Consider the following 15,628-nt stretch of genomic DNA (forward strand, 5'->3'; position numbering starts at 1 on the left):
CACTCGCTACAAGTACTTCTGTGCACCACTGAGCCAAAGTAGTCTGAGCTGCAATTAGTTCCTATTATATCCCAACGCCTTGTGGCGTTTATGTAACCCCCAAGGTCGTATTGCGCTCAGGAGTTGTTGCTTGTCATTTTTGCAGTAACAAAGTTGCTTTAAATTCGTTAATTGGATCCTTTTTGTGCTATCCTTTAAAGGCTTGTTTTACTAAAGGTTTGCGTGCGTAAGAAATAGGGGCAAATTTGATTACCTACGGAAACAGATGTGCAAGCTGATCTCTTAACCGTGCATATCCAGGATTGTGTCTGGCAATTGCTGCACAATTCATTTTGGGTGTTTCTTCTGGGAGGAGTAGATGCAAATGGATTAATGGCGCCAACATAATTTGATTCATCCAACCAAATCAGCTATGACAAAAGTCATTTCAGTTCTGCATTAACTGCTTTCTAGGTCATTTCAGTGCATCGTGCTATGGTTGTTTACCTTTCCACAAACACAAATTTCATTTTGTACTTGCGGTGCTCTTTAAAATGATGTCAAAACCATCAGCGATACCTAAAGCGTAAAACCAATCTTTTAAACACAGGGGTTTACACCTGCGGCCAATTGTGGCAAAATCATCGTAGACCCAGCACCACACAACTGGCACTAGAACCTACAATCTGTTAAAGCGAACATGCAGTTTAGTGCCCACAATTTGGGATCATCAGTCCCTAAGAGTGCAATCTGTGGGTGCAAAGGGAGCATCTGCACAGGGGCTCTTATTACCAGAACATTAACCCAGACAGATGTTACGATGGCCTGTGTGTGTTCAGCCTAAGTACCGGTGAGATTTGTAGACAAGCTGTTCTTTCCTTACTCACCCCAAGTCTATGTCCTGTCACCTTGGAAACCCTGGTCTGTCTTAGCTTGATGTGGCCCCCGGCCTTGGAACGCTCCTGTTGGATAGAAATGACCTAGAAATTATCAGTCATGATTTTGTCACCTCATGTCTTGACTATTGCTGTTCTTTCTTCACTTGCCTTTCTAAAACTGCATTAGACAGTCTAGTTTCGTACTAGGGGGGGCAACGGCTCAGTTAGCCCACGGTTCGGTTTGAACCTCGGTGAATCACGGTTTCGGTTCGGTTTCTGTTTGCGTTTTGCATTTTATTTTTATTTTTTTTAAACTGCCTTTATTTGGCTTTTTAAAAAAATGAAATAAACACTTAAAATGTAAACATTTTCGACTGTTAAAATGCCTCTTAGCTCTTTGGCTAGTGTAGTGATTGACTACTGAAATACACACACAGTAGTAAAAAAAGTTACTTGGCAAAGTAACTGGTGATACCTTTCAGTTTTTTTTTTTTTTCATTTAAAAAAAAAAAAAAAAAAAACTGTAACCTTTGCTATGTTTGGAGGTTATTTAATGTTGTGAATCAACCGTTAAAGTTGATAAATTGCTCCCATTTTTGCATTAGTTCCCTTCTGTCTACTTTCGACATGTGAAAATTTTAAAACTGTTTCATCCTTTAAAGATAGACTCAAGTCAAGATTTTGCCTATTTAGGAGTATTTTAGATAAAAAGTTGCTTAGATTCGCTCGTAAGGTTTACTACAACACAGCCTTTCTGAGAAGTTTACTGCTCTAAGATGGCGGCTGTTTACTAACGTTACCGAGTCTGTCATTTCGCATGTAGTTCTGTATGCATGTGATATCTAGGCGTAGATTATATGTTGTCGGCTAAGTCAGGTAATATTGGAGCCACCTAGCCTAGCATCGCGTTTGCTACAGCGTCTCAACACTCTTCCCTCTCCGAGTCTCTGACTTTTCTCGCGTCATTCCACCAATGCATTGTTTTGTTGCAGAAACGGTGACCAAATCCGAATGGATGAAAAAAAAAACGCAATGCACAAAAAAGTGCAGATTTTGAACGTAACGTACGGCGTACACATTTAAAAGTGAGTGCTCATTTATACAAATTACGACGAGACCGTACAATTTGACAGGTATGAATTATAGTGGACAGTCACAGTTAGGTAGTAGCACTCTGTAGCACGGGACGTCCAACTTCCAACTATCAGTGGTCAGGGTGAAACTATGCGCTTTAGTGAAATCATCTTCGATGGCTTTGCGTGCCATTTCATAAATGTCGGGGATTACCTTGTTGGAGAAATATGTCCGCGAGGGAACAATGTAACGCGGGTCAAGCGTTGCAAATAAATTAACGAAGCCCGCCGTGTGTTTTCACTGGTGTCATCTTCGGGGTTGTCCTACCCTAAGAAAGTGATATCTGTGGGTGATGCTGGCTGAGGTGCCGGAGTCATGTTATAAAAGTGCTGCCATTAGCATGGGGAACAAGCGCTGAGCAATGCTTGCAATTTTTTCTTCTTCATTATTTTCTCTCCCTCCGCATTGTAATCCACGGGGAAAACGAAATGTTGCCACACCGCAGATTTGAAAGAAGCCGGTGCTTCCGCAAAATTCGGTCTCTTCACTCCTCCGCTCGCCATAGCTATTTTTTTTCTTTCTTGTTTCACTTTCACTTCGCTCGTAAGCAAGAGAGGGCGTTACTCGGCTTCTATTACACAGGTGCTTGACAGCGATCCGACGTTTACTTGCGGGGCGGGAATTTCTCCACAGCGGTGCTTCACGTCACACACAGGCACACAGAGCTCGATCAATTCATTCCACAAGCGTTCGGAATACATTAATTGCAAAACCGAAAAGGCGCGGTTCATAAAGGCGTATTGAACCGTACAGGGCGAGCCGTACGGTTCGGCTTTGAACCGCAAACCATTGCACCGCTATTTCGTACCATACGCATTACAAGTGTACAGTGTTGTTTTCGTCAACAATGACGATAACGAAAATATTTCATCAACGAACACTTTTTTCATGACAATGAAGAGACGATAACGAGCTAAAAATGTGTTTTGGGAGATTAAAACATAACAAGCCTAATGGCAGTTTTCGTCTGACGAGACAAGAACAAGACAAAAATAATTACCGGCAAATGTTCACAATGTGTGACATTGTGTAGTTAGCTTGCATCGTAGCTGTGTCTGCTTGTGTCACTCTTGTGACGTGCTGCCTCCCCCAACTTACCTGTGCAGTGCTCTCCAATCCCAAGGTTTGCACACACGGTAGGATTTTATTTTCTTATATTGGCCAGAGCGAATAAGCAATGTTGCTTTAGCCTTTAAAGGTCTGTGCTGAGTGATCATCACACACTAAATGTAACTCGTAGCGCTAGCATAGCATTCGCGCTTGCATTATGCTAATACTAAGGAGGAGCGTCCTCTTAAACTCTCCGACTTTTTTTTTTTTTTTACAAATCGTTCCCGTTTTCCTCCTGAGTGTGTATTGTCACCAAGTTGGCATTGTCCTTGTAGACGCTACAATATGTGCTCGTATGTCAATGTTCATTCGAAATAGTTTATTTAGTTTATTTATTATTTTAAAAAACTAGATGAAATTAGTCTTGAGTTTTTGTCAACAAAAACTAGACAAAGACAAACACGTTTTGAGATAGCTAAATATGACTAAGACTAATAAGTATTATCATCCAAAAGACTAAGAAGAAAATTAAAAGGGCTGCCAAAAACAAGACTGGAGGTGTAAGGACAAATCGGTCTGTATTGAGGTATATAATCGGTTAAGCAATGACCCTATCAAATCTATCAAACACAAAAGAACAATCAATATCGTCATATGTTGTTTTGTTAGAAAGACTGGTTTCATGCAAAAGAAATGTTCAAATATCAAAATTGATTTTATTTCTTTTACATATTGATTTTGGTAAAAGCAATGTGTACATAATATCGTATTAAATCACAAGGCTCTTGAATCGAAACAATTTATGGCAGAAATGGTAATACAGTGATCCCTCGCTACTTTGAGCTTCAAACTTCACACCCTCAGTCCATCGCAGATTTTTAAAAATAAATTTAGTCGCTCGCTCCCTCCCTCCCTCTCCCTGCTCTTTGTTCGTCAGAGAGTGAACTGGAGTTGCTTATTAAAGTAAACGATGATTGACAGACTGTTAAGCTTTTATTGAGACTCGACCTTCAAAGGGCCGCATGCGTCAGTCATCTTTTAACTTGTTAAACAGTTGCTGTGGCAACTCATTGTGTGTAAGTGAGCAGCTGGAGCAGATTTGAGTTGACACTCAATGAAGAATTTAATAAAGACATTTTTTTTTACTTCTTTTAAACGGGTTAGTGTTTTTTCTTGTTTAAAAAGAATTCTGTGGGACAGTAACATGTTTAAAACAACAACAAAACATTTTTTGGAGGGGGTTTGCTACTTCGCGGATTTTCACTTATCGCGGCTGGTTCTGGTCCCCATTAACCGCGAAAAACAAGGGGACCATTGTATTAGCAAATGTCGTAAAAATCAATATTGTATCGTCATTAAATCGGCACATTGGTAAAATGCATTGTATTGTATTGTGACGAGTCAGTATTGTATTGTGTTGGAGTCAGAATTGACTAGTTTTCAAATCTTCATTTAAAAAAACAATGGTACTTTTAACATACCCAAACCTAAAAAATGCGTTAATCTTGACCCAGAAAACAATATACTGCAAAGATTCAGTATTTTCAGGCCAAATTAATTTACAGATCAAATTTAATTCACTAGCAAAAATATGGGCTGATTTCTAACACAAGACAAGGAAGTGAGTGATGAGAAGTCTATTGAATGACATTATTAAAAAATACAAGCCATTGTGGCAGGAAAAATTAAAAAAAAAAAGTTATAAAACTTATTTCTTCACATTCTATTTTAGTCAAGTTTTACAAACTGTACAATAGTGTAGTACTAGTTTTAAAATCATCATCTAAATAATTATCTTTTGGGGACTGGAACTGATTAATGACATTTCTGTTCTTTTCAATGGGATAGTTAATTTGAGTTATGAGCATGGTTACGGAATAAACTAAGCTCATAAATTGAGGTATCACTGGATAGTGTGGACGCAGAGTGATTCTGAACAAGGCCAATGTGAAGCTGTGGAAAGTGCAACATAAATAAAACTGACTTACTTGCTTTTGGAGGGGCCGCAGTCTCACACCGTGGTTGAGAGCAGTCTTCTCTTCTCGGGGTACGGAGGAGCTTTGCGGGGATCCTGCGTTGTCTTCGCGGGGTCCGAGAGTCTATGGTGGGGGTACGGCGGAGGCTTGCGACCCTTTCGGCCTTGCCCCGTTGTCTGTTTGGCGGCCCCGGCCAGGGGTGGCCCAGCCGAGGACGCTCTTTTCTCTCTGTCAGCGTGGACAGCTGTTTCCGAGTCTGTGGGTGGGCAGCTGGCAGACGGGTGTCGAGATGTCGCGGACGGACAGAAACGCACGGATGCCGGGTGGTCGCTTCGCGGGGGCTCGATGATGACAGATGGGCTGAGCACGGCTGTCGGATGACACTTCGGGGACACTGGGGAAATGGGGCTGATCATGATGGGGGAGGACGGAGGAGACCGGGGGCTGCCGGGCGCTTGTAGGTTGACTGTCAGGGGGGACAGTCCGGGGGTGGGCGGCCGAATGGGAAGGCTTCTTTGAGGGGACGATGTGGGGTGAGACTGAGTGGAAGAATCGGGATTGTTGAACGTTAGCAGCCCTCCTCGCCGGGGAGAATTTCCAAAGCGAAGAGTTCTGGTCAACTCAGTGCTAAGTTGGCATGGCAACTCGACGGGGGGTGTTCTCCTCCCACTGGGATGGTCTCTTCTCAGAGTGAAAGTGGCTCCTCGGTGGTCGATGGACACCGATGGCCTCGGGTGGCCGCTGATCACTGTCACCTCATTGGAGCCTGAAGAGGAGCAGCTTTCGTCTCCCGCTGCCTGCTGCTCCTCTTCATCCAGGTCTATGCAGGAGGTCAGGTAGTCGATCTGATGCACCACCTAAACAACACACAGGACCTTTAGGGAATTTGACCTTGACATACACTCGCCTTCGAAGGTCAACTTCATTCGAACTTCTCAAAACATTTCACCAAATACTGTAAGTCCAGAGGCTTTATATTCATGCCTGACGTAAATCCAGACTGACCGAGGCAGATGTGCAAAACATTTCCAAGAGGGACGTTCACGCTGATTTCATTTGCTGCCAATCAAAGCAGCTCCTCTTATTCACTTTAAATGGGCAACATTCTGTACATGACCTGCCATTGTCACTGCATGTGACCCCTGCAGCAATAGACAAACAATAATTGAGTCATTGTCTGCCATTGACGGCAATAAGCGTTTATTCCGTTTTTACTGGGTGTGTGGCAGTGATTATTCACTGCCATCTCCTTCAAGTTCAAAATAACTGGACTTTTATCATTGTAAATGGCAGCCAATGAGATACATGAGCGTATGATGAGCAGATTTTATACTGATTACGTTTGTGAGTAAATTGAAATAAAATCAGTACTGTGCGTGCAATGAGATTGATTAATGTAAAACATAAGCCTTGGAAAACTGCAGTACAGGCTGTCATATGTAATTATCAGTTAAGCACACTGTGCTTTTAAGTAAATAATGTGCTTTTCGACAATCTGACCATGGTTTCATCGGATATATGAGACAGTTAAGTGCAGGGTTTTGATTATTAAATATTAAATAAAGTCTGTGAGGTTATTAATGATGAAGATTAATCTCCAAAAGCTTAAACTGTGTTCCTATTATTTTGCACATTTTGAAACACATTATTCACTATTACATTTAAGAGAGGTACAGATAGTGAATTGAATCAATATTTTCTTGGCATCGTATTCTGTGCAGTCATCAGGTTCATATTTGATCTTATTAGTTAGTAAATAAATGCAGTACGGTGCTCACATGGTTAGCACACTAACATTATCTATAGGTGCTTGATTTTCTCCAGGTAAACTCTTGTCTTCCTCCCACATTCCACACTCAAGCCAAATTCCCCAAACTATGAATTTTAAGTACATTGACATACTGGCTGCCACAGACGGCAACAGATGTCCAATCTCTTTTACTAACATGTTAATAGTTAGCATCATTAGTTTACAGCATACAATTCCACAAAGGGCCACAGTGGGTGCAGGAATTTGTTGTCGTACAGGTGCAATCAGTTGATTGCAGTCAGCAGAGGTGGGGAGTAACGCGTTACATTTACTTGAATAACTTTTTGAGAAAAATGTACTTCTAAGAGTAGTTTTACAAAGCCATACTTTTTACTTGAGTAGATTTGTGAAGAAGAAACACTACTCTTACTCTACTACGTTTGGGCTACACTATTCATTACATTTTCCCTCTTAAATCTACATATTAGATTTTTACTTTTTTTAATGCCAAAGACGCCAACAGTGGCTCTACCAGTTTCACCAATGAGACGTCGCAGCAATAATCACCTGACTCCATTATACCAATTGGACTCAAGCTTACTATTCTAAGATCACGCCAGCCTGTTCAATCACATGGCGTCTTTAAAGCACCATAAAATATGAAGTATTTGACACAGAGCGCAGCCGTCAACATAACTTGGTATTTGGCACCTGCCACCGAATGACCACAGAAAACAGGAGATATGATCCTTTTAGTTTCATAATAGGAAATATTTTTTCTCCACTAGAGGGTACTCATGCTCTTTGGATGACTAATGCTTCATTTCTGTAGTTTTCAGATTTTTTTTGTATTTCTTTGGCTTAGAGTGGTTATATAATAGGTTATAGGACAGAATAATAATAACAGTTCATAAAGATAATGTTGTGCTGAGAAAAAAATCCATCGTTTAAAAAAAAAATCAAACAGTGGAAACCGTTTGCACAATGTTACTTGTACTTGAGTACATTATTTGGATGACTAATTTTATTTTGACATTAGTAATATTATTTTGAAGTAATGCTACTCTTACTTGAGTAAAATCTTTGGGTACTCTACCCACATCTGGCAGTCAGGTGCTTCTTGTTTCCCACAGAAACCTCACTGGTTAAACTCTGTGCCGGATCAGTTGGAACAAAGTCAGGACCCACAGCAGCCCTTGAGGACCGGTTTGCCCACCACTGATTACTACGGGGTTCTCAACTCTCACTCATTTTGGGCCAATCTAATGGAATATGCTCCAGCCTTACATTTGTCACACCTACCAACAAATCTTAACTTGACCATCGTCATATTGTAAAAATAAAATAAAATTCATCAAATTTTAAAACCTTTCCATTTACATTAGCTGTGCAGCTGTTATACCTAGGCCTGTCGCGATAACAAATTTTAGTGTGCGATAATTTATCTCATAAATTTTTGCGATATGCCATATTATTGCGCCCCCCCATTTTTTTTTTTTTTTTTAAACCAATTTACAATAACACAGTGAGAATACAGTATAAATTAATATATCAAGCACACCCATTTAAATGCGGTAAGAAATCACAAATAAAAACAATAGACCATGCCTCTTAAGTAAAAGACACCAATATTATTACCGCACAGAAACACAAAATAAATAAAATGTGTTTTTCAAGAAATAAAAAAATACAATTGCAGTTAATAACTTAAGCATTTAGGCAAATGAAAACTTTTCCCCTCATAGCTTCTGCTATGGTGTTCCATAGGGATGCAACGATACAGTTAAGTCACGGTTCGGTACAATTTTCGATACGGGGGACACGACTTTCGATCTGATTCAATATATTTAATGCTCTGGGAAAAAAAATTAATTACTGCACAACACCAGCATATGACAATCGACTTTCATAAACAGGACGACTTTGAAGCACAGCACTCTTAATTTGCCTCTCAAATATCCCGTGTTGTGCCGAAAAATAGCCGCCCCGCGTGAAATGTCACCCCTGACGGGAGCGCCCACACATCAACAACACCGGCACGCCAAAGATGGTCCACAGTCAATCCGGAGCACTGACGTGGCTGGTATACATTGAACAATAGGATATAATGGGAACGATTGGCTACGGTGCTATTTTTTGCCAGACCTGGAACGAAGATGCATTTTGCGCAGTTGGTAACAAGGAATCCGAACTTTTAACAGCATGTCTGCCACACGCGCGCAGGCACATGCAGGCGAGGCGATAAATCGCAGCGGAAAAATTACCGCCTTCATTTTTATTTATCGTGCGATAAATGGAAATATTGCATATTGCGACAGGCTTAGTTATACCAATCTGAAAGAACGTGTGATGGCAAAACATTGAGGTCTGCATAATATTACATATATAAAGCTAGCTTTCCAAAGGTGAAGTCGGACAAAAATATCAACTTATTACAACACATTTTTGAGTCATGTTGCAAGTTCCAGGCAAGTGTTTTGTTGGTTGAACATAAAAACAACAAGTTACATTCTGAGGTGGGTAGTAACATGTTACATTTACGTGAGTAACCTTTTGAGAAAAATGTACCGTATTGGCCCGAGTATAAGACGGCCCTGATTATAAGACGACCCCTTCTTTTTCGAGACTCAAGTTTGAAAAAAGACTTTTTGAACACCAAATTAATTTTTATACAGAAAATAATTACAGTACATCTGAAACAAATGATTATAACAATATATTTGAGAGAAAAAGCATGTTATTTTGCCTCATTCAAATCTTAATATCTGAACATTTAAATATGTAAACTAAAGTGCAAACACATTCGTAAATGAATGCCTTCTGTTTTTTTAAATGTAAATAAACCAATCTATTGTGATAAAACAACAAAATTGCAATAACTACATTAACCATCAAAGTGAGGTCTAACTGTAACTGTAGTCTTGAAACAAATCTGAATAAGGAAAAACATTGCAATAAAATCATGCAAAGTGGTTAAACTTTAGAGTAGCTGAGATCTGTCATGACAGAACATTACTCCAAGTTCCGCTTCAGTGATATCTGGCGCCATCTAGTGTCGTGAATGGGTGTAATGTCTAGACCCCGAATATAAGACGACTCCTACTTTTTCAGTCTTATTTCAATGCAAAAAACACCGTCTTATATTCGGGCCAATACGGTACTTCTTAAAGTAGTTTTACCACACCATACTTTTACTTGAGTAGATTTGTGAAGAAGAAACACTAGTCTTACACCGCTACGCTGGGCTACACTAGTCATTACATTTTTAGAAATAATAAATAAATTGAGCGGCACGGTGGCTGAGTGGTTAGCACGTCTGCGTCACAGTTCTGAGATCAAGGGTTCAATCCCGGGCGTCGGCCTTCCTGTGTGGAGTTTGCATGTTCTCCCCGTGCCTGCGTGGGTTTCCTCTGGGAACTCCGGTTTCCTCCCACATCCCAAAAACATGCATGGTAAGCTGATTGAACACTCTAAATTGTCCGTAGGTATGAGTGTGTGCGTGAATGGTTGTATGTCTCCTTGTGCCCTGCGATTGGCTGGCAACCAGTTCAGGGTGTCCCCTGCCTACTGCCTGTAGTTAGCTGGGATAGGCTTCAGCACCTCCGCGACCCTCGTGAGGAAAAGCGGCATAGAAAATGAATGAATGAATGAATAAATAAATTGCTAACGACCGCAACCTGGCCTGTGCCTCTTGACTAATCCGAGAACATATATATATTTTGTTTGAAGCAACTTATTTTTTGATTGAATAATAAAGACACAAATGTCCTAGCCAAAATGTGGTCCAAACGCAAAATTACATGACTTCAATCAAAAATGTTGTTTCAATAAATAAAAAAAACTAGACTTAAAAAAAAAAAAAAAAAAAAATTCAATCAAAGAAAAATACTTTTCAAATATATTTTTTTTGAGTTTCAAATTAATTTTTGTATTCAAACACTTTTTTTTTTTTTTTATTAAAGTGACTTTTTGTTCAATTGAAAATATATATTTTGATTAAAGCAACTTTTTATTTGATTGAATAATAAAGACACAAATCTACTTCCACAGCTGCTTAGGACAGCTAAACTTTTTCGCCAAGATCGTCATCCATTCAATATGGTACGCCCACTGGTGTATTCCCTGGGCGGAGCCACTGTGTTTCACTAATTTGGTTGATTTCCATGTTTTGGTGATGTAGTTATCGATGAGGTTTTAAAACATGACCCATCCATCAAAAAAAATGTTTTTTTCTGTCGTATAACGTAACATACGTACTGAACCTAAAAAAAGGCAATGTTTTACTGTTTTACTCTAGGATACTAGGATGACCTGTAACTGTTATTACAGAAATTCAAGTCCTGTATGCAGTTTCTCCAGTTGAATAAACATCAATGTCCAAAATATATAACCATGGTTCTTTTCCGGCTTCAATTAATTGTTTAAGTCGACATAACTCATAACTTATATGTGTGTGTGCGCTCCTGCGGCCAAGGGATACAATTTTTGAAGGGGGTAACTACATTGGCAAGCATTGGTGGCTCTGTTGTACGATTAGCGCCCTTAGTGGGGCAAATTGGAACTCAGCTCACCATCTTGGCGGTGCTCTCTGGCGTTTCATGGTCCACATTTTCAATACTGGATTTGTGCTCAGTAGTTGTCGCTTTTGAATGTTTAGATGTGGAAAAAAATTACGTATATCCATCTTGCCTCTTCGATCCTCGGGTGGTTTTGTTTAAGCAAAGCAAATGACCCTCTAATGTGCTAGTCACATGATCTGTTTGGAAAATTTTTTTGACCCATTATAAAAATATCTTTTTTTTGTTAATTTCATTCATTTTTTGTCTGTTTTATTGCTTTACAACTTTTATAGACAATAGTTTACCGGAAAAATCTTAATTTAAAAATCATATATAGGAGCGTCAGCTACATGCAATGACACTTTTCGACCACCAGGAAGGTCCAAACTTTTGGCCTGTACTGTACATTGGTACGACACCTGTCCGTGGTGCAAAAAACCACTGGGCTAAAGTACAGTATAATAATAACAGTTCATATAGATGAAATTGTGCCAAGAAAAAAATATCTTTATTTAAAAAAAATAAACAGACATTGTAAGTAGTTACAATGTTACTCGTTACTTGAATATTCTTTTCAAGTAATACTTTTTTAATTGAGTACATTTTTGGGATGACTAATTTTACTTGAGTAAATTTATTTAGAAGTAACGCTATTCTTACTTGAGGAGAATTTCTGGCTTCTATACCCACCGCTGGTTACATTAATGGTATACTTAATGTTTTTGTGTTTTCTAAATTGCAAAAGGGAACATGTACACTATGAATGCTTATATAAAGCAGTCACAGAGGTGCAGTAATTTCTGTCTTTCTAACACAGACAAAAATAATGGCAATTGCACTGACTGGAGAAAATCACTCCGGGGAAAATGTTTGACCTCTTCCTCCACCTGTGCGCGGATAAGTCCTGAGCCGGAAGAGAGGTATTATAGTTTTATTTTCTATGTTTAAAAAAAAAAAAAACATCATTGCTGATGTCAAAGCATGACCTGTTTTTCCCCTCATCTAACTTTGTGGCAGAGGGAGGCATTTGCTTTTACTTTGAAGTGCAGAGTATGTGAGCATGTGTTTGTGCGACGCTGGCCTAGCAGCTTGTTAGAATGTCAGGAATCACAAGAGATAAAAGAGCACAGGACCCTGATTTAGTGCTGCTGCTCCCAAGTGTGTTGATTATAAACAATCATTGTTCCTAAAGTAATGCTGATGAATGCTGGGAGACTCACGTTCTCAAGAAGCTTCAGAGCACGTGCAAACTTTAGGGTTCGATTTGCACGAGGGGCGACTAATGACAGTAATGATGTGCTTTTAATGGTCCTGGCATGGTCAATCGTGTAGCTTGTTTGTTTACTATTGAATAGTTGAACTTATGTCACTGATAAAAAGCAAAAAAATAATATTAAAAATACATTTTATTTGTAGAGCGCTTTTCAAGACACGCAAAGACGCTTCACAAGAAAGATGGGAACACAATAGCTTAACAACAGTAACAAAACAACCATCAAATTAGATTAAAAGGTGTTAGGTTTTGTGTTGGTTATCTCCTAGTGTGACTTGTCCCTGTGATTGCCCATTGATTTCACCTGATGTGCCTTCTCCTAGTCTATCCTCCTGTGCTCACCTGTTCCTTGTTGTCTCGTTACCCCTTGTCTGTGTGTGTGTATATAAGCTCCCATTTTCTGTTCACTCCTTGTTGCGTCATTTGCCACGTTTACATGGAGCCAAATATTCCAATTACAATCGGTTTAGATGTTCAAACCGAATAAATGTGTTCCATATAAACACCTCATTCGGAATGAACAGGCCCAAACCGAATGGAATTTCATTCCGATTCACAGGGGTGGAATATTCCTTTTCCCAAACCGATTAGAAGTAAAATTATATCATGTAAACAGGGAAGCGGAATGGTGTCTGGTTGCGTTCTTTCTGCGCATGCTCCGTACTGACGTGGTGACGTCACTTGGTGACGTAAGTAACGTCACTTGCAACATGGCTTCCAAGCACAGCGCACCTAATTGGAGTCCGGCGGAAAGATTGTATTTAATTCAAACTTTAAAAGAATTGAATATAATTGCTCGCTTAGACGGGCGTAAAACAAGGAACAGTGAACTATTCAAAAAAGTTCACGAGAGGTTACACGAAGCCGGAATAGACCGCAGCGTTGACCAGATTAGAAACCGGTGGAAAACGCTGACAATCGGCTACTGCAAGGCAAAAGAGCAAAACAGCAGAAGCGGATACGACCCCACAAACACAACAAGTGGGTTAAAGTTAAAACAGCAGCACTCTGACGATCGATCTCCATGTTTTACAAAGTGACGCTTTGTTTTGATTAATCTGCGCATGTCAGACGGCAGTTGTCAAACGTCCTTTCGGAATAAAGGCAGACACATGTAAACGCTTGATCGGAATAGATGAAGTGACATGTAAACAGCTGATCTGAAATTTCCATTCGGAATGATTTGAATCGGTATGAATAAAAGTCAGCATGTAAACGTGGCTATTGTCTATGTCAATGTCAGTGTCTGCGTCAAAGTTGAAGTCCTGTCCAAGCCCTCGTGTATTAGTCCCTCCGGTAAAGTAAGTTTTGTTTGAACCTTGCCTTTTTGATCCACAGTCCTTTTGTTTGTACTTTGTGCCTTTGGTTAGTTATAATTAAAACGTTTTTTGAGTTCCCTGCCTTGCTGCCTTGTTTTTGTTTCCCTGCATTTGGGTCCACACCACCTGCCTGCCCGCTCATTCCTGACAAAAGGAGGATTAGAGAAAATAAAAATTTAGGAAGTCGAGATAAAAACGGGATAAGGATCATGGTGGGTAAGAAAGAGTAAACAGCTGTGTTTTGAGTCTGGATTTGATAAGTAAGAGGGTAGGTATATTGCAAAGATCAAGGAGTAGGGAGTTCCAGAGCTGGGGGGCACAGTGACTAAAAGCTCTGAAACCGAAGGTGGCCAGACGGACACGGGGGACCGGAAAATAGAGGAGAAGTGAAGTGAACGGGGGGTACGGTTAATACAGAGGAGATTGCATAGGTAGGGAGGGGCCAGGCCATGGATTGCTTTAAAGGTAATTAGTTTAAAGGTAGTTGATTCTTTGTTTGACTGGGAGCCAGTGAAGTTAACAGAAGATGGGGGTGATGTGGTGTGTGGTGGGGGCCCCAGTGATGAGGCGTGCTGCTGAGTTTTGGAGGAGCTCCAGTTTCTGGAAGGACTTTTTTGGGAAACCAAAAAAAGCAGTGAGTTGCAGTAATCGAGCCGGGAAGTGACTAGACTACAGACAGTAGGTGAATTTGGTAATCCTAATTTGCAGATTGTTTAAGGATTGTGTTCATGGAGGAATGTGGTCGTCCTGGTAATATCTTTCTCACTTGCCATTGACCCAGCAGAATATTGAGCAGGATGTCAAACTGGCAAATTTTAGCATTAAATTAAATATAGTGTGTGAAGCATCCAATTATTCTGCAGTTTGACGGGCGGGCGCTTGTCATCTTGCTGGCAAGTTTGCGCGACTGTCAACTACATGCTTCTACTTCCAGAGTGTGAGTGTACTTTACTTCATTAGTAGAAATAGCACTTCATATAGAGGTTCGTCTAGTTAGGTCATGTGTGGAGAAATTTGGTGTCTGACAGAAAAGAATTGATGAGTGGTCTGAGAGACCCAACTATTTGTTTTCAAGCATTTATGAGCTATATTACAGGAAGCAAATTTGGGATTCGGTAAAGAATAATAATTTACAATAACTCCGGATTGTTACAGTTGACACGACTGTGATGCTAATGAGCCGACAGTAATCCGGTAAATGCCGTAGCAAAACATCTTCTTTCTACTTTTGCTCTACTGTTGGTAGCGGCTGTCAAACGGGTTTAACTTTAAAGCAGCTGCAGGATCATTAGAATTCAACCGGTAATTGGTTCTTAAATCAAACTGAGGAAGCGGGTTCATGCAACAGAATGATATAACAGTGCTTTGAAATAAAGAAACGCGACAAAAAGTCGTCTGTGCCATGTCTGTCTTTGATGTGCTGACTCTTTTGTGAAAATTGGGATTTTTTTTTTTTAACAGAAGTGTCAGGCTGTTGCCAACCTCCTGCTGAGGCTACATGCTCTTTCATCAGTGATATGGTGACACAAGCACACGCTAACCATTCTCCCCCCCCGACCCTGGATGATGAGGTTAATGCTTGAGCTTTATTACTGACCCGGCCTATGCGGATAAAATGTGGATAATGTGCAATGCGAGGGGCACGATCACAAACGGGTAGTGAAAAGCGGTCCAGCTGAGCCTTGAGCAGCATCTGTCCAGGAGAAAGAA

The 15,628-nt window shown here is 40.2% G+C and overlaps 1 protein-coding gene across 3 annotated transcripts in view; it reads right to left on the reverse strand.

Moving 5' to 3' along the window:
• LOC130918914 (uncharacterized) overlaps positions 1 to 15,628 on the reverse strand; it is a 59,064-nt gene that overhangs the window by 29,742 nt on the left and 13,694 nt on the right. The window contains exons 2-3 of one of the 3 annotated variants that reach the window (XM_057841152.1): positions 5,030 to 5,874; positions 867 to 959 (exon numbers count right to left, since the gene is read on the reverse strand). In XM_057841152.1, coding sequence (XP_057697135.1) covers positions 5,053 to 5,874 — 822 coding nt within the window. In that variant the 3' untranslated portion in view covers positions 867 to 959; positions 5,030 to 5,052. The remainder of the gene's footprint in view (positions 1 to 866; positions 960 to 5,029; positions 5,875 to 15,628) is intronic. The other 2 variants (XM_057841151.1, XM_057841154.1) reach the window with 2 other exon arrangements.

Source organism: Corythoichthys intestinalis, chromosome 7 (assembly GCF_030265065.1).
Source record: "Corythoichthys intestinalis isolate RoL2023-P3 chromosome 7, ASM3026506v1, whole genome shotgun sequence".
Lineage (NCBI taxonomy): Eukaryota > Metazoa > Chordata > Actinopteri > Syngnathiformes > Syngnathidae > Corythoichthys > Corythoichthys intestinalis.